The sequence below is a fragment of the Sinohyriopsis cumingii genome, chromosome 8, assembly GCF_028554795.1.
Source record: "Sinohyriopsis cumingii isolate HCF-2022 chromosome 8, ASM2855479v2, whole genome shotgun sequence".
Lineage (NCBI taxonomy): Eukaryota > Metazoa > Mollusca > Bivalvia > Unionida > Unionidae > Sinohyriopsis > Sinohyriopsis cumingii.
In genome coordinates this window covers 27,396,334-27,417,685 of record NC_142968.1, presented here as the reverse complement: position 1 = coordinate 27,417,685, position 21,352 = coordinate 27,396,334, and the positions used below count along the sequence as shown (strand labels likewise).

The window sequence follows — 21,352 nt, the reverse complement described above, 5'->3', positions numbered from 1 at the left end:
ATTCTTGATTTATATTCTCTTATTACCAAAGGAAAGGCATATGTTCTAAAGAGCTGATAGTCCTTTTTCTTTTATCCCACCAGTTGTATGGTAATCAGTCTCCCATCAAAATGGAAAATTCAGTTACACAACAGCAACATGTTATGAATTACCGATATTAAGATGTAGTTTTGACGGGGAGGAGTGAAGCTATTTATAATGATCTAGTATTTACATGTTGCAAATGCCAGATTCCCTCCTCCCAGCCCACACAGATATTCAGCTAGATAAAGTTATGTCCTGGGAATAAAAATAAGGATTAGTTCATTATTTGGATCCACTTTCAATGATATTTCTGGAAAAAAGTAAGCTATGCAATAGTAACAGGTAAGTAGTACATCATTAAAATTAGTTTTAACCCCCTACCCCCACTACATTTTTCTTATACACAGACAGTACAAAAAAAAATATAGGCATTTAAGATTTTCAAAGGAAAGAAGAAAATAAGACTTATAAATTCTACATAAATATGCTGGAATGGTCACCTACATTTATTAGCCTACTTTTAAAAAATTTGAAAAGATATTAAAATATTAATTTCAGATGAGCTTGAAAAGGATGACCCAGACAAAACTCCAACCCTCGATGAGTTAGCTGTTACATTGTGTGAGCCAGGATCTGGAACTGAGGATAACCAAAGGCAGTTGGAGTTGTCGCAAGAGGTTATCACCTCCAGCACATGTAATAGTCCCAGTTCAGGTGAGACAGGGATGAGGTTTTATTTAATGAATGTTTTACATTGAAGTGATCTGCATGGTTTATGAATAGATTGATGTGAAGGTAATTACAATACAGGGACTTTTCATTTGAAGTATGTACTTGTTGGTATTTACCCCCAACACCACCCCTTTTCAGGTGCTTATAAGTTGATGCTAGATACTAATCAAGAAATAATTGGCATTTGCAGTAGGAGGTAGCAGGAATCATTATTATTAACAAAAAGTAACACTTTAAAAATAAAGGTGTCAACAGGTACTAGGGTATCTGCCAGTTCATAATTAACCAGGTAATAAAATTAGCTACAGGGTACCCATTTAGTCCATGTAAAAAAAAATTGTCCAAGTTCAGGGCTATGATTATATCTGGTGATGTCAGGAGTAAGCAGGACACAGAATAACCAGTACAGTTTGAAACTTTTGTTGTATGACACTGAGCCATCATAGACTGCCATCTACTGATCTTGTATTTTCAACACATGAAGACATTTGTCTAAACACAAAGTTTTGAGACTTTTTAGTTCGTTACAAATGTAATCCAAGAAAATATTTTTTACGATCCCTAAGTGCAAATCATATACAGCGGGCAAGAATAACACTGGCTACTATTCAAACTTGATTCTGTAAATGTGATTTTCTTTTGGAAGTCAACTCATATAGCTCTGAATCTAACTATGATGGCAAATCAGACACAACATCACAGGCCTCAACCATCAATGAAACATTCCTAGCCAAGGTAATGAATGCTTTTCAGGACAGCAAGTATGATAAAAATTTTGATGTTTTTGAAACTTCAGACACTGAGGAGGAGGATGTTAGTTATGACTCAAGTCATGCAGATTGAACTTACTTTTTCTGGCCTCAGACTGCAGCATGTACTATTTTTTATGACATTGTGTAGGATGGATTAATTAAAGTGGTAGTAATGTATGTATTAGTAGTTATTTATTTATCAGCTTTACAGTAAGTAACATAACTTTTATTTGGTGCAATTAAATTTCACAATTCTAATAAAAAAATTGTTATTGCTTATTTTTTTAATATTATTGACTTTGCTATATTGCATTATAGAAGTTCATATTCTGAAAATATATCTAAGATCAGTTTAAGTTTTTAATAAACACAACAGTATTTCCACTTTTCATAAATTAGTAAGTTATTAAATTCAAGATGCTGATTTTATTATGTTGATCATGTCATCTTGTTATTATATCATCTTTAAACTTAGAAACATTTAGCTGAAATGCAAACCATAACTATATAATTAACATTATACTCATTTACTATTTCGCACTTGGCATGTTCTTTAAAATATTACTATAGCATGGTTATATGAGTAAAAATCAAATTGTATAGCATGGGGACATATATACCCCATAAGGGGTGTGCATTGTAGGGAACAACTTTGATAACCTGTGAGCTATAGTCATTAATTTATAGTAAATACTTGAGAAATAAGATGTCTACTACAAATAAATATTCAGTAAAGGTTCCACAGCACTGAGGATTCTTACATATTCATGTTTATGAAGGAGTATTATAATACCCCAGAGAGGCTAAATTTTACCTGACAGAAGAAATAAGCCCGTATTTTTCAAATTTAAGTCAAAGGTCACTTAGTGAGGAGGTGGTTGTCAGAGTTGCTTATAAAATTTAGATGAAAAGCATGGCAAAGCAAATGAGGTTTTACTTGCTAAGGGCAACAGTGCATGAGCAAGATAGAGGGAGATGTTCTTTCAGACCTTTTAACATTTACAAATGATCTGTTTTTGGAACATTATTATAGGTTGAAAAACAAAAACAAATAAAGCATTATTATGTGTGCAGCCTATCCAAGGAATATTCAGTACAGCTCTTTCATCTCGACAGGCTATTGCAACTTTGTATCATTAGTATCATGTAACACTGACTGTAGAAAAATCCCTTGGAAAGTATAGACAAACCATTATGATGATTTGGGGTCTGCTAGGTTACTTGATGAAAGTTGAAACTCAATGTTTCTATACAGCTGATGCTTTTCTATCCCTTTCACTCCCTAGTTGCCATATACTATTTCATCTCAAATGGCATGAGAGGAAGAGAGGGAGATAAATACATAAAAGGGATAGCACAGGGGATTTCAATGTAATTGTTTACCATATTTAGTTCACATAGTAAACAGTTTATTACTATTTTTCTTATTATTATCTTATAAAGTGGAAATTCATCACTGATAACAAGAGCATAGAAGCAATAGTCTACAGTTCAAATGATAATTACGTGTATTCACCATGGGCTAATCACAATTTTATACACCAGCAGAGTATATATAAGTCATGGAATCTCTGTCTATGAACCTCTCTATGCTTGTGAACCTTATATGTTATGAAAAAGTATTACACTGAATTATATGTAACTTTGCTACATTCCACATTTTTGCAGAATAGCCTAATAGTATGTCTAAGCAGAAGTGATCATTAACTGCTATGTACAAATGAAGAGTTTGCTTAAAGCCATTTCAAAACATGGTTTCTGGAGAGCTGAAACAAAAATGTGCTAACAACTTGTTATCCTCTTTAAACAACGACATTATTATTGTCACTGATATTACTATTATTACTATTGCTCCTCAGTGAAACAAGAAAACATGCATGAAGTTTTATTAGAAATGTGATTTGTGTAATCATGAAACACCAGTGTTTATTTTTTTCTTCTTAAGCATATGGTTAATAATTCCAGCTAATAATTAAGGCAGACTGAATTGAAAAGAGGGCAAAAACTGAGGATGAATTATATAAAGTATATTTCGGACCCTACATGTAGTATTAATATTTTATTCATCCAATAAATTGCTGAAGATGAAATCTCTTCTCTAATTGAACATATTTGTCTTGCATAAAACCATAACTTAGTTTTAATGTTATATTCTTTTTACAGAATGAGATCATTGCCTTAGAGTTTATAGGTAAAAATTAATGCTATTTATGTTCCTAAAGTTTTTGGTCAATCCTTTTTAGTTCAGCCTTGATCTTTTTCATTTTTTTAATATTTTTAGCTCTACTATTTGTACACCAGAAGACCTGTCAATCATCCACACATCAGTTAGCACAAGTTTGTTATTGCCACTACTCCAAAACTTCATGAAACTTTAAACACATCTGTTGCATGGTCTAGTTGATCCTAATTGAGAATGGTGCCTCATGGTCAACCACCACACTGACAACAGTGACTATCTTTAAAATCTTGTTGCTGTTCTAAATAAATAGATTGTTGTATCACAACCAGTTTGATAGCCAATATGGCTGGCATGGTGGCCATTTTGAAAACCTTGGTCCTAAGTTAAAATTATATTGCTAATCTGACATCCAGTGTGCCACCGTGATGGCACTCTTAAAAATCTTTTTGTCGTTATTAATATTGAACAAAATTTGTACTATAATGGAGTCTCCACCAAAAAGACTTATAATGATGTCTAGTTAGTCCCAAATGAAACTGGTACCAATCTTAGATCTTACCAAAGTTACAGATTGGAAAATTTTATTATTACTCCAGAATATCAAAGATTTTTTTGACAGTCAACCATTCTAGAAAACAAATGGTCTTATCCTGAATTCATGAACATTTTATGGGGGGGGACAGTATGTTGTCAGTCCTTCTGGGGAACTTGTTTTTCCAATACGCTCCCAAGCCTTTTTTTATTTTAATTATTTAATCCTTCACTCCATTTTAACCTATGTGGTATGTTATATATTTCATTTAATTTTTACATTTTCTGTTGCTTTTTCTTTGGTATTTTTCCTGTTAGTCCAGTTTTACAATAGGTTCCTGTTGGTGATTGCTTATAGCCAAATATTTTCATTTTATTTGTGGAGGTTTTAGGAGATGTGATTAAATTAAATCCAGAGGTGAAGGGTATACAGATTCGTAATACAGGATAATTACATGCAGGCATCATAGCAGTATGACTGAAATTTTTTAAAAGCTACATTAAAAATCCAAATCTCACACACACACACACACACACACACACACACACATGTAATGAGCTCAGTCATAGTCTAATATATGCAAGCCTGACACCATAGTAAAACTATCATTTCAACATAGTATTTAATTTAGATAAAGCAAATACTACATTTAGTCTACATATGGACCAATTTATTGACATGTTGAATCAAAATAAAGTATTTAAAAGTCTTTTTGATCCAGGGCCTAGTTAGCTATATACATTAGCTTGTGCATGTAACAAATACTACATTTAGTCTACATATGGACCAATTTATTGACATGTTGAATCAAAATAAAGTATTTAAAAGTCTTTTTGATCCAGGGCCTAGTTAGCTATATACATTAGCTTGTGCATGTAACAAATACTACATTTAGTCTACATGTGGACCAATTTATTGACATGTTGAATCAAAATAAAGTATTTAAAAGTCTTTTTGATCCATGGCCTAGTTAGCTATATACATTAGCTTGTGCATGTAACAAATACTACATTTAGTCTACATGTGGACCAATTTATTGACATGTTGAATCAAAATAAAGTATTTAAAAGTCTTTTTGATCCATGGCCTAGTTAGCTATATACATTAGCTTGTAACAAATACTACATTTAGTCTACATGTGGACCAATTTATTGACATGTTGAATCAAAATAAAGTATTTAAAAGTCTTTTTGATCCAGGGCCTAGTTAGCTATATACATTAGCTTGTAACAAATACTGATTATAATACTCCGTTAAGATACAAAGTAAGAATTTGTTCTTTTCACATTGACAGGTAGGAATTTGTTCTTTTCACATTGACAGGTAGGAATTTGTTCTTTTCACATTGACAGGTAGGAAATTGTTCTTTTCACATTGACAGGTAGGAATTTGTTCTTTTCACATTGACAGGTAGGAATTTGTTCTTTTCACATTGACAGGTAGGAATTTGTTCTTTTCACATTGACAGGTAGGAATTTGTTCTTTTCACATTGACAGATAGGAATTTGTTCTTTTCACATTGACAGATAGGAAATTGTTCTTTTCACATTGACAGATAGGAAATTGTTCTTTTCACATTGACAGGTAGGAAATTGTTCTATTCATTCATTGACAGATAGGAAATTGTTCTATTCATTCATTGACAGATAGGAAATTGTTCTATTCATTCATTGACAAGATGAATCTATTTTCATGTCCTGAAACTAAAGTGCCCAGCAATGGACTTGAGTTTGAAATGTTCAGAAGTGGTGAAATGTTTAATGAATATGAAACATGACAATTAACAGTATAGTAACAGGTATGATGTCACCCTATTTCACACTAATAGAGCATACACAAGAAATGATTCAAAGTGGCAAATTGTTAACCTGTGTGCCAAAGGACCTGCCAGGAACTATAATTCTGCGCACACACATGTTTAAACCAGAATTCCTTCACCCTAATGCAGAGTTGGGACAACACCAGAGATTCCGCCAGCATTGCCAAAGTCAGCTGAATGTGCTAAACAGTAACTGAGCTTGGTCTAAGGTATCATATATACGCCTGGATAGAAAGTATTTTATTTACTATATATGTAGAGTGTTAGTATAATTGGTGCATGAGTACACTATGCATGATATGTATGCATGCACAAGAAAACACCTAGCTATACATTAAAACTGTTCTCCATTAAAAATGACTATACCAAATTATCATTGCATGACAGACAAGATCTTTCATGGATATATCTATATAGGAATATTCACATGGGATCATAAAAACTTTGATTGCTTGTTGTCATTTACTTTATTCATCATTATTGAGTACAGTGATATTGTGCTGTATTAATCTGAACTGACAATTGGCAATTTTGAATATTTAATTCAGCAATCTCTACTGACAAAACAGATGATACAAGTAGAAGAAGAATGTCTATTACATACCTCAACAGCAGGAAGATTTATCATGAAGATGACCACTTCATGACAAAGTCTTATACATACATCATAACTGTAGAGAAATAATAACACTCAGTATTGTTGTAAGTAGCAGAAAACCATTGACAGAAAACACGTGGCAAGTGAATTCCTGTTGCAGTCACTATGCATGTTCCACAGTAAGTCATTCGTCTGGTGATTAAAGTCACTATGTTGCAGTCATTCCTCAGAACAAAAACACATAAGTATTAATGGGTAGGCACCATGAGACCCATACAGTACTTTAAATCGAAATAAATAGTAATTTTGTGTGCATAATTCAATAACACAGTACATCCACAACTGATTGATGATTTATCTCATACTAGATAATACATTAGGCCTGGGGGGTGGGGGTAACTTTGTTAAGATAATAATTATTTGACTTGAAATTGAATTACTATACATTACGAAGATGTGCAAATTCACCACATTCAGTAAGTTGTTAGTTGCAATTGTCAGATGAGAAGATAATTCTACTTAAAATAATAAAATTGGTCTAAGGTATCATATATATACGCCTGGATAGAAAGTATTTTATTTACTATATATGTAGAGTCTTAGTGTAATTGGTGCATGAGTTCAGTAGAAGTAATCCTTGAATATCTTTCCAGAACTGGATGTTTGCCAGTTTTTAATAGAGGGCTATGCACTATAACATGTTACCATTACTCTAGTTATTGCTGTGTTGGCACTGTCAGGTCTATTGAACTAGGCCTGCTTATTATGTATGTCTATGTGTTGACAGAGAGAGAGATGAGTGGATGTGTATGGATTAGTGTAGCAAACGTAGTAAGTGATTAAGTGAGCTCAATGAAATTTCAAAAAACAAAATATTGGATACATTGTATGATAACAAACATATAAAGAATGAAGAAATGTTTTTCATAACCACAAATCTGATTATAAAAAATATAATTTATACTTAACTATATTGGTCAGTTTTGTAAAAATAAACAGCTGTTGTTTGCATCATATTTGAGGTAGATTTGTTTTAAAAAGAGCATAACTGCAGAAGGTTGCAAATTTGTTTCTTCTAGATTAAATAGATAACTGCAGCTTATTCTTTTCAGATCTGAGTTAAAATGGCAGAAAATTTAGTATTGCTTCTTGTTTGCTTATCATATCTATGTAAATTCAGCACAAAAACAGGATATGCTGGGACATATCATTGCGGTCAAATTGTCAGTCAATCCAGCCTTCCGAATTAGGAATGACAACAGTTTATGCAGAAAAGCAACATTGTCCTGATGTTTGTTCTTTTTAAAGTTAGTTGAGAATGTCTGCATCCTGCATATCTATGATAATATCAGACTATGGGAAATATCGCCATTGTTGGATCTTGATTCAGGAAATGTGATGTAATATAGCAGCATATATTCAGTATTTGGCCAGCATATCTACAGCACGTACTGCACTTTATGCAGGTCTGTAAGGGTTGTAATTGACCTTACAATGCATGAATTAGGTCAAGTTAGTTGATAATACCACCAGTAGCTTCTTGCAGATGGTACACTGGAAATTGATTGTTTTTAATTGATAATTGATAGTGATTGACATGTAATGTATTTCCAGAACATATTTTTATGTATGTTGGATTTTTTCCCTTTTTTTGCACACATATTTTATCCTTCAACATATGAACAAATAAGTCTATAAATTACAGATCCAAATATCTATATCTTGGGCACAGATCAGTATATAAACAAGTGTTTAATAAGTGATACGGATACATCATGTGTACATTTCTTACACAGTCTAATCAGTGGTGGCAAATGATTGGACCAGAGGAGTTTGTTTATTTGGCATGAAAAGCGAGCACATTGCGTTTCAATTTTCTTTGACATTATAACATAGGTAATGAAATTATTACATTTTATCACAATTGACTGAGAATATTTTCCTCCCCAGGCACATTCAATAAACCTGGTCATTCAGGCAGCCAGCCCTTCAACACGGATGAGCAGGATGCAGATCCAGGATGGGACATGGGACAGACTGAGTAAGTCAGTCAAAATCGACATTCATCTTTCCCATTGCAATTATAGGTTTTCTTTGCATAATTTGAACTTAAGAGCAAATGGTTGACCCAAATAGCAAAGGAATTAATGAAATTAAACTTGTTATGCATCAGCTGCGGTGGATGGACAAAATCGTTAAAACTTCTTGGTTTTTTAAAGCAAAGTATTGGTCAGTCAAAACTACAAAAAAACATTGTCATCAAAACTAAATACAAAACTTAACTGTATGTGACTTTGCCAGCAGTTCCAACAAAACAGTCCCATAGAGTGCTTTCATTTACAACCATCAAATACCAAAAGTCTAACACTGAACATAATGTGAACACCTTGAAGCAACTTGTCTTAATGCTAGACATGATATTGATATCTACATAAAGAATGCAGTAAATCTCACATGAGACATGATGTCTTCAGTGATTGCAATAATGTCTTGAACTGAACATAATATCTACATAATGAAAGAAATTAGTCCCACACCAGACATAATGTCTACACAATTAATAGAATCAATTTTACACCAGACAAAATGTCCACACAATGAATACAGTAAACAATATATAAATTAAATGTTGATTATATGGAGTTATCTGTTAGACTGACCAGCAGAGTGTTTCCTCCAGATTTATTCAGTTTAAAATAATCGGTTACATGCATAACCAATTATCCAAATTAAATTGATGTCTTGAAATGAGTTTGGATAACTTGTGTTCCACTATATTTGCATATAATTTAGTCACTTTACATGTCAGTTCCAAGGAGAAAGATTACTGATAAAGAATAATTTAGACTTTAATCTTTTAAAGGAAAAGCTCAGTTATTCTCATAATTTTTATTAGTATAATTTTTATTATCAACACATGAAATGTATATACTTTCATAATGATATCTACACAAAATCACATACTGTGGAGTCCTGATTCATGCAATTTGAAGATGGGATATATCTTGACAAAATTCAGTTTCTGTGACCAATATTACCTGAGTCACTGTCTTTGGTTATATTTGGGATATTATGTTTATTTTTGGAGCTCTGTTTATGGTATTCATCTCTATTGCAACCTCATCTTCACAACAAAATAAGGTCATGGTGACCTGCATTTCACAGCTTACATGCAAACCAGACAAGTTTTTAACATTCTGTTGAAATGCTGCTATACCAGGATTCATGAAATTTGTTGAGTTGTGCATCTTTATGAACACTACATTCTCCTAATAGGTCAAGCTTCACAGACTTTGATCAATGTTTTTTTAAGTCTATTCCTCAAGCTTTGTTCATATTAAAATCAAACAAACCAGATGATTGTATGCATCTTTGTTAATACCACACTCTTACAAAAAAAAAAGATAATGGTGATATAAATATTATTTTACTGTCTTGCATTAAGCTTTGCATTCAGCTCATGACTACACTGGTACTTAGTTCTTTTGATCTTAGACCAGGAGAGCTTATGGGATGGTCTGTTGTTTGTCATCCATCCATCCTTTAGCACAAGATTGTTATTGCTACTTATCCTAAACTACCTTGAGGACTGCCATGGAACTTACACACACATTATCTCATGGTCTGGTTGGGTCTAAATGAAAATGGTACCACTTGGACATCAAATATGGCTACCCCAAAAGCCATCGTCAAAATATTTTCATCACTGTTTCTTCTGGATGATCATATCAACATGGGCTTGTCACTGAAAGATTTATGATTTTATTTGGCACTAAATGAAAATGGCACCAGTCAAGCCTTCACTGAGGCTGTTATCACTATTGTGGTTTCACCAGTAGATGATGTATGCTGGCCAGTTGAACCTAAATGGAAATGGGGTCAATCTGATATCCACCATTGGCATCCATTTTAAAAATCTTATTATTTCTCCCCCAGTATGCCTACCACATCACCTAATTTGAAAATATTGTCATTGTTGTAGAATATTGGAGATAGTTTCAAAACGTAGCAGTTGAAACAAGGAAATGGTATATATTCTTGGAAATTCTTTTAGGCTAGTATAGCAACAGTCCCTTTGAGAGACTCTTGTTTGTCTTCTGCATAGTACTGTTATACCTGGAATCTTGAATCATGATGACAGGATACATTATGAAGAGTACACCATTTTCATCATAAAAGTCTATCGCTTTGACTTGTATTTCATATTTTACTGACTTTGCTTTAATTTGATGTGTTTAATGTTCATGCAGTAAATATTATGAAATAAATGAATGTATACATTTATCTTAGTATTATACCCATTGCAAAAATGGTCATTGTGACCTGCATTTCAGATTTCACAATTTACTATCTTAGGTTAAGATTTTTTATTCAGTTCATGACTATTTAGATTTTTGCCATGCTATGGGCATGCTCTTCTATCCAGAATCATGAAAATTAAAAATGCATATTGATGAGCACTATACTCCATTATTTCATTTATAGTAGTAAGTCATTATGGTCAACATGTATGTTTTATTGACTTGGGTTAAATTTTATACTTGATGTTCATTTCTATTTTTTCCTTCACCTGCAATCAGTATGTATGTGCTTGCCATATTTTAACCTCATCCATCCATCTGTCTGTCTGTTACCAATTTAATTTCTTTACAATAACATTCACCAGTGGGAAGATACTAGCATTCTTTCTCACAGACACTTGGCTACCTGTTGCCCATATGTAACTTAAAGAAGTAAAATGGTTTCTGTACAAAACCATACATCACCTACCTTGACAAACTTTGTGGATGACTTCCACACGGGTTAAAAAAGCCCAATTGATTTTATGGTCGATCGTTCAAAGGCCAGGTCACTATGACTGAAGGAAGTAAAATGCATTCTGAAGTAAAAATTCAGTGACTGGATGCATTATGTAAAGTATTTTTTAACTCAAAAATACCTAACACACCTGAAGCAGTGCAATGTATTTTCATCATTCATACTTCATATAAGTTATACTTATCATATCAGTTTTGTTCTGACCCAAATCTATTTGACTGCACTGTAAATATAATCTTGGTACTCAGAAAATACTTACATACCTCGGGCATGTCCCATCTTTGTGCACTTTATGTGTATCAACATGTTCAGACTTTCAGTTGGCCTTACTGTTACCAATTTTTTCCATATTTTCCTACTGTTTCTTTAGGCTTCCTACTTTTCTCCGCTGATTCATTAAGCTCCCTACTTTTCTGTACTGGTTCATTGGGCTCCCTCCTGTTCCCTGCTATTTCATCAGACTCCATACTTTTCTGTACTGGCTCATTGGGCTCCCTACTTTTTCCTACGGTTTCATAGGGCTCCCTACTTTTCTGTTGGGCTCCCTACTTTTCTCCACTGTTTCATTGTGTTCCCTTCTTTTCTCTACTGTTTCATTGGGTTCCCTACTTTTCCCTACTGTTTCACTGGGCTCGGTGCTTTTCTCTACCGTTTCATTGGATTCCCAGGTATTTTAACTACTACTCTACAAATCAGTTTTACTATCACAGGGGTGCACAACCTTTTTCTGGCCAAGGGCCAGATTGCATTTTCTAAGACCATGCAGCTGCAAACACTAATTTCTTTAATATAATTACTGTTCACGGGCCAGATTTCTGTGTTGTTTTAATTTGCCCTGAGGGCTGGACAGAACACGTTTGCACACCAGGGGTTGTGCACCCCTGTACTATCCCAACATTTAAACAATTGGGGGACATTGTTTGATCCATTGAATACATGTAATAAACATTATGGAGAGGCTCTCATCGTTGCACTGCTGTCTTTTGTAATATATGAAGTTATGATGGAACATTGCATGCTCTGACATTGGTTGCCTTGGCAGACTGGTCCACCTAGTTGTTGTGTCGCGATCAACCCTTTCTGAACTGCCATTTCAGATAAAAGTTTGTCTGCTCCACTATTTATTCCTGGCAAAAGAATTTTTTGGGATGTCAGGAACAGATATGTGGGTAGAGATATGGTTGCTTCAAATACGAAAGGCATATGAATCCCATGTTTCTGTCCTTCATTTCTGTTAGATTTTCTCTGATTTTCCTTACTTTTAAATATAAAATAGCCCTACGTTATCCCAACCTTATTCAAACCTTTTCTCAAAAGGGTGCTTGAAAGCCTGCATGTTTTGTTTTTCATCAGAATATTTTCTCTCTTTCACACTCATGCAAGCATAATATATGTTCTCAGTTAATATCACTATCTAATGGGTCATTTGATTTTTGTAAGTAATTCTCTTTTGCAACAAGATTTTACATGCATACTCGATATCAGTGTTTTTTCACCCATATAGACAAAATGTACTCTTAGAGAGACAATTTATCTTGCATATTTCCGTCCTCATATTGCAGTTCTCTACCATGTCAGTATGCCTTGTATCATCCCCAAAATTTTGTTTCTTGCTGTATTTTCAAAAATATTGATATACATTGGACATATCCTTCCTGATTTTGACAGAAAATAAAATGCATTAATTAGATTTTGAGGATTTCTAGGAAGAACATGTATTCAAGCTTGAAAAATACTTCACTGAAATTCATACACAGATATTAACCTTGTAAAATACTCAAGATGGACAATTCAGCAGATATAAAACTTCCTTATCCAAGTTTTTGAGTAAACCATTTTATTTCTTGGGTAAAAAGTGCAATCTCCAAATAGAACAGCTGAGTCCTTCTCTGATATACAGGGCAAAACATGTATCTGCTCAATATTTGTTGAAACTTGTGTTGACAGCTATGAGTTCGTGCTTACTGCAGGGCAAAGACAGGGAGATTGATTATAATATCAAATCCCTCAATCCCTACAGCTTGATTGGTTTTGTTCCAGTTATGTCTACCCTCAGTACATGTAACTTTAGCATTACAATGACAAGTGATCTGCATATATCTGAGTGACCTGTACCTGATGCCAGCATTTCTGATTATATTTTAAGAAAATTAAAAGGACTGAGTCAGATTTTAAACAAATGGGTGTATCCATATGATGACACTTCAAACTTACATGAAATGTTTAATATGGGAATATATTTATATTTCTGGAGTTAACAGTGGTCAAATTGAGCATGGGGGAATATGCATTTGGCAATGAAAAAAAAAAATACTCCAGACAATTTGGGTTATAAATTGATTTCATGATTTCAACAATGGCTGGTTGAGGGGTTTGTATGATGGTTGATTCAGCAGGAATCGGTAATCTGTTTTGCCTTAACTATTAAGTAGGTGAATATATTTAATTATAAATTCAGGCAATGAATTATTTGACCACTGCATTTTTTAGCCTCAGTTCTGTATGTCAGATTATTGAGCAAACAACTATTTCAATTGTTTACTGTAAATTGAGCAATGGTTGTACAAGGGATTATTATGTACTTAGGCTCGAATAAACAGTAACACAGAAAGAGTGAAAACAACAAGCTTTTTAAAATTTAACAAATAATTTATTTTCCTGGAAAATTCGGTAACAATGAAAAAAAAAGAGAACAACTTACAGTTTCCAGAATCAAATCAAAAAATAATCTAAGAATAATCCATGAATTAAATTGCAAAAATCCTAGTAATAAATGTTCTAATGATTTCAAATTTGAATCCTGATGTAAAATCCAAGATAGATGATGATGATGTATGTTGTAGTCAGTACTGTGCTTATCTACAGTTCCTTGTAGAAATACGAATAATGACATTCCGGTATTGGAAATTCAAATTAAACTTGTAAACAATGTCTTTCCAAAATCTGTGTGAGCACTCTTCAAATATTTCCAGAGAATAAAGAATTAATCCTTTTAAATCCAAATGATCTGAAGATAATTAACTCAAAATCTGGCAACAACAAAGAAAATAACTTGATACCAAATGTAAAAGCCTGAACACTGAGAAATCTCTCTCAAAACAAAGGTTATATTGTACCATAAGACGCAGTTTTGAAATTCCCCCAAGTTGCAGAATCAGAAAGGGGGGTCACATGATCAAGTTTATATCATGTACACAGAATATGGCCTTGATTAGACCAATAATTTTCTCTAAGAAATGAAAAAATAAATGTAATCCCATCATGACCTTGGAAACAACCAATCATTTTAAAATAAAATAGAACTTTGCTTACCAATTTTGAATCAAGGTCAGAATTTAGATCAGCACCTGGTGTTTATGAAAAGAAAAATTCAGGTCAACGAATTTTCTGGAAAAATATCATCTCCAGTGAATAAATTTACATTATAATAGCATATAATAGAATACAAAATGTAAAACTGACAAACAATTAAATTAAAATAAATATATATTAAATCAGATATATGTAACAGGATGCATTGAAGACATACACAAAGAAGACTTTAATGACTTTATTGTTGATGATACAGTAATAATGAGTTTAACAATTATCAGCTTTTTAATAATCTAATGTCTCTCAAAACTAAACAGGAAGCAGTGATCATATGTTTCCTTCAAGAAGAGAAGACATCTTTTTAATATATTAATTTAAGAACTTGCTTGTCTTGGCACTGAAGCTTTGTAGTAATAAAGGAATTGGTGAAATAATTGTAAAATTTCAGCATGCATGCCATGATCATTCTATATGCAAATATCTGTTATTACAAAGTATGTGGTGCTATTTCACTGTCAATTTTATAAATCAAGGGAAGCAACTCAGATTTATATAAATGATTAGACCTGATAATATGTATCTTCCTTGAATATAGTTCCACTGACAGTACTACTCTAAACAGCAATAGAAATAATTAAAAGGATACAGTGTATTACATCTTTATTTCAACTAGTAACGTTTTTAATGATAGAAAAGTTTTGTGACATAAAGGAAAGACAATTTAGATAAGTATGATTAAGATTATTTCAGAGCTGAACAATTACTACAGTATATAGGGCCATGAATAGCAGTATTTCTGGAGTTATGTTCTTCCATCTCATTTCATGCATCTTAGCACCATTCAACCTAACAAACCATTGGAATTCTCAGCAATATGAATAAGATTACGTCACTGGAGTATGAAGTTGAGATCACGATCAGTCATTTTGAAAATGAAATATTGCATCATATCTTAATATAAATTAATTGTGAATCAACTATTGCTTAATGTTAACCCTAGTATATAAAAGACTAGTTGTATTGCAGATCATATATAAATCATTGAATAATAATTTTTTAGCTGCTTGTTTGTTAGAGCTCCAGTTCATAAGTCTCAAACTCGGACAGCTGACTATTTTCAGCCATAAAACATGAATTATTTCATATTTGTTAATCTGAGCCATTTATTGGAAAGGCAGTTGTGAGAGATAACTTACATTCACTTAATTACTTATTCACAAAGTTATCACAATGTCAAAACAATGTCAAAACAATTGGCCTCATTTGCTCACAAATTCAGTAATGCTCTATATCATTATTCACAATATCTCTGCACTGTTTATTTTTCAAAAGTATGGAAAGCTTGGGAGTGTTAGCAAAAGAGGACTCAGACTCACTGCCAGATGAGGAATCTAGAGAGCCACTCCTCAAGGATTATGGTGGTCAGAAGCTAAGATCTGATAAAAGGTTTGTATTCCAGACATACATATAACCTTAAATATGTACAGTTAATTTCACATTTTACGAAGTACTGTCAAGTCAGATATAGATGTATCACTTTTCTGACAGCATTATTATCTATCCTGTTTTGTGTTTTCTTCAAGGTTTTGCATTAAACTCTGATAAATTTTAGTATTAAAAAAAATTTGTTTTGAAACATTGAGCCCATTCATTTTCAGAATAAAAGAAAATAAATCAAAGCAACTCATTAATCATGCTTCAGTGGCAGTGCAAGTTTTTGTATTAATATCCACTAACTTGACACACATTCATATACAGCTATTCTTTTTAACGTCCCACAGTGACACTATACATAACTAGACAACAGTGACTTATGTTTAATGACACTTTGGGGTTAACCACATGATAGTTTCATCCAGGATATATTTTTTCCATTGATGCTAAAATATGGTACTAACAGCTGCCTTGCTAGGCGCTCAGTATTATGAGATTAGTGCGAGGACTAGTTGGCCTGGTGTCAGGATAATGTGACTGGGTAGGACATCATGCTACATGTCTGTGGCATGATGCCCCAGTGCTAGACATCACTATAAACTGCCACATTGCAGACATTGTAGCGATATGACTGAAAAATTGTTACAGCTATGTTAAAAATCCAAACCACACACACACGCACACACACACTTATGGGTCGCAGATGAAAAAAAGTACTTTTTGGACATCCAATATGGCCACCATAGTGACCAGATTAAAAATCTTATTTCTACTTATATCAAAATCAGTTTTTCCCCCCAAAGACTTCTTGGAATATATAGTCAGACACAAATGGTGCAAATCTGATTTGCAATATCGCCACCATGGCTGATCCAGTGAAACACTAAAAAAAAAATTGGGGATTTCAATTTTCATGGTTTTCATGAGTGAGCCAGACCATAAATTTAAAGTTATAATGAAATATCTACCAAGTCGATATTCCACTCCCTATCATGTGCAGTGGAAGAGCATCATGTTTCTTTTAATATCATGGCTGTATATGTATCTTTGTTTTTTCACAACTAACTGTGTAAAAAACAATCAGCATATTAATCCCATGTTCAGTCAGGTCTCTCTGAAATTCTGCATTGTCATGTTTCCAGATAAGCCACATGCTTTAAATTGGATTAAGGGTAGATGTTTTCAGTTCGACCGAGACCTGATTTGAATGTATATACATCACTCTCCTCCAGTTCATTTAACTCCTCAATTACCCATGTTGAATATCACTTTTAAAAATCATATTTTGTAACCAGCAGCTTTAGCACCAATCATTACAATATGTTAATTAATACAGTTATTTTACTGCCTTTCACACAGACCTTTTTATGCTTAAATATTATACACAAGGTCAAGGTCATCCAGCAACCAGGGGTTCCCATGGGGCTTTTTTTGGCAGACTTCTCAGTCATTGGTTTTGTTCAAGTGCCTGATCCCTAATTGTTGAGAACTTTAAATTAACAGTGGGTTTTAAGAACACCTAATAACCTAATTACTTAAGATTATAGTAGTGGTAATAAATATTAGTTCTGATGTATAAAAAATGACGTCAGCTTTTTATTTCAGATCTCCACATTATGCCAGATATTAACAGTGAATAACTTAATTCACCAATTTAATTGCTGGTATTGCAGTACAGGTTAAACCTGTTTGCTCACACTTGCATGACAATGACAATGACATCTGCAGCTCTTTTTTTGGCAGGGTTGTAATGATAGATTCATAAAATTAGTACCCATGAAAAGAATATTTTTTACAGTATCGTGGAAATCGTGTTATTGCTTCCCCTCCTTAATTGAAAGTCACATCTACATTGAATTTAACCAAAAGACTCCTTATCATACTTAGTTGTTCTAAATTAATATCTGATCTGGAATATGTTCACTATTGTGGCCATTTTGATAATGTTTTTGTCATTTCTCCTAATGATGGGTGATTGTATCAGTATAGGGTTTGGACCAAAAGACCTTTTATAATGTTGGTCTAAATGAAAATGGTATTGAGCTGTAATAAGATATAGCCACCATGTAAGCCATTATTTTGAAAAAGAATGGTATCATTACTTCTCTTGAATGAATGGTCATATTCAAATGGGGTTTCACTGAAAATAATTATGTGTAGTTGCTCCTAGATGAAAATGCTGCCAGTCTTATATCTAGTATGGCTGCAGCAATGGCTATTCTGAAAATCTTGGTATTGCTAAGAATAAAATATCAGATTTAGTTTGAATGATTAGCTGTAGAAGAAGACATGATCTTCTCTTGAATTCCTGGAAATTCTTTTTGGCAAATTGAGTATCAGTCCCTTGTTTTAAAATTCTTCTCAGTTACCAAATATTTCATAGAGTATCCAGACATAAAAGGCTTTTCAGGGTCATATAAATGATGCAAATGTCAGCCTTTAGTAAAAAAAAAAAAAAAACCTCTTTAAATGACCACTCAGAGTGTATTAAGAATATGACCAAATTCACATTTTTTGTGCAAATATGCCATAGGATATAGCCACTACTGCTGAAAATGGAGTAACACTTGAAGGAATTCTCAAAGGCATTCTGGAGAATTTGCCAAATTTGAAAGAAAGCTGTTATCAAAGTCATGGTCAAGGTTGTGGCTCAGTAGTTTAATTTTTCTATTACTCTTCTTGTTTTATTTAAAAATATTAGAATTGTTTGAGATTAATAGGTAAAATTTGATATATGTTATCTTTAGAAGGCATGTTTCTAACCATATTAGGGATCATATCTCCAGGGTCAAGTTCATTACTTAATATTGAAGCTTTCCTCATACTTTCCTTTCCACTTTTTGATATTAGAACTGTTTGAGGTTTTGGAATGAAAATTAGTATTTATTTTATGTTATCCTTAAAAAGTTCTTATGTACTGCATTGGGGGTCATTCTAAAAGATCAAGGTAAAGGGTCAGTATTAAAGTCTTCTTTCACACCGATCTATGTAATTCAGGAGTTGTTGGAGAGTTTGAGTTAAAACTTGGCAGCTTGTAAAACGTCTTCAGCATTTGTGTTGCATTGTTAAATCTTATTTTGGAGGGCATGGTCATGGGTCAGTATTGTAAGTTTTCCTTCATATTTTCATTTAAATTTTATACCATCATGGCCATTTGGGATTAAGGAATGCAACTTGCTACATTTATCAAGTACCACATTGGGGTTCTGTTTTTTCATGGCAAGGTCACAGGCCAATATTTTAGATTTTAGTAGCACTTTCCTTTCTTTTTGTTACCTTGAGCTGTTGAAGAAAAATTGATGAAAATCGGTACACTTGTATATAATCTCTAGAGGATATGTTGCATTCCACATTTGGGGTTTCATCTTCAAGATAACAGGTCCAGCTTTAGTAGTTTCTCTGTTACCATGGAAATAAGTGTAGCATTAGTTGTATATAATAAATTATGGGAATTTGTTTGTAGGATACTTAAAATCATTTTCATTACCAGAAACTAGCTCAGAAATGTCTAAGTCAGACTTTGTGCACATATCAAGCGAGTTTCATAGAAATACTTTTTGATACGTATGTTACCATGGAAGCAAAGTATGGCTTAAGTACTGTGTAGATTGAGGGTATTAGCTGTGATAGGAGTATGAAATCTGAGAGTGCTGGCTCATTGGGTGCCTCTAGTAGGAGCCTTTGCATAAGCTGGGGTCATTGGGATCTCAGTATGACTCTTGTCTTATTGGTATATTTTACCTTGACAAAACCACTTAAGCTGTAGTGTAAAAGGATGGAAAAGGAAGGTGAAACAGTTAAAGGAATATACACAATGTTCATCTATAGATGTATACCATATTTCTGAAGTTCAATCATATATGTTCAATACATCTGGAAGGATTGACTTACTGACCAATTATAAAATGCCCACATCAGGAGTTTATGCAAAGAATATAAATAGAGTTGATAAATAATTGTTCTAACTGAAACTTGTACATGGGTATTGACCTGATCTTTTCTGCTTAATATGTTCATTGCAGCAGCTTTGAAATTGCTATAGGGACCAGGGCCTTTGTTTGTTAACGATATAGAGTTATCTCTGCTAAGGACATATATTTCTCTGCCAAAACCAATTTTGGGATAAACCATTTAATTTCACGAATAAATGGGGATCTCCAAGAAACGGTCAAGTTATTTTCAAAAAGACAAAGAAAAGAAAAGATAAAATAATCTGTTCAATGTATAGTGTTTGCTGACAATTGTTGCTTTGAACTTGATACGCAGCTAAATTAGGGAGTAGTTTGTAATGTGGCTGCCTTGATGGCCATCTTGAAATTTTTGTATGGCTAATCCAGAATGGGTACTGATATAATATATATGACAAAACAGAGGGTCACCTTAAGACAAATCAAGAGATTTGCAATATTTAGATGGAAGTTTTGATTTTGAAAGAGGGAGGATTTTTATTGAGAATGGCAAATGTTTCTATATTTCACTTATCCAAATGAGGATCCAAAGCTGGGTCACTACATAAGTAGTATTCATCCATTTGTACATAGATGTGCAAGTAAGCTTGTATGGTCAGATATGCTGTACCAGCAAGGTATTTATTGCTGGTACAGCTATACCAAAAAGACATGGATTGTGGGGCAGCACTATATGTGTAACAATTAAAATCTACATGCATCATTGTTTGTATGTGGACTTTTGTGTAGTTCCAAGTTAGGGAACATGATTTTTTAATAGATCTGAAAAATGATCTGCTGCTGTAAATGGGAAATTATGTTTGGCTGTAAAGTTTCGGCAAAGATTTTCTTGGCATGTATATCTTTACCCATCTTTGATGCAGATTGCAGAAGGATCGATTTTATTAATGGTGTATATTTGTCATGTTGAATATGCTTTAATATGCTTTATGTTCTTGCTACTGTAGCAGATTTTAAAATCAGCTTTATGGGAAGGGCAGAATCCATACCAACCACTGATATTCCCATTTCCGTCCATCATTACATTTTGTGTGAGATTTATATCAGTTGCTTAGATTTTGGCATGTTAGCATTGGGAGATAATGCTATAAAGATGGCATTAAACCACAACAATAACAAGGTTTATACTTCTCAACAAACTTTAGGTACCTAAGACAAATAGACCCTGTTTTATACTGATT

At 33.2% G+C, this 21,352-nt stretch overlaps 1 protein-coding gene across 2 annotated transcripts in view; it reads left to right on the top strand.

Moving 5' to 3' along the window:
- The window catches only part of LOC149793187 (uncharacterized), a 116,592-nt gene that overhangs the window by 91,112 nt on the left and 4,128 nt on the right, over nt 1-21,352 (top strand). For both annotated transcript variants that reach the window (XM_089967141.1, XM_089967142.1), the window contains exons 19-21: nt 583-738; nt 8,590-8,680; nt 16,102-16,215. In XM_089967141.1, coding sequence (XP_089823267.1) covers nt 583-738; nt 8,590-8,680; nt 16,102-16,215 — 361 coding nt within the window. The remainder of the gene's footprint in view (nt 1-582; nt 739-8,589; nt 8,681-16,101; nt 16,216-21,352) is intronic.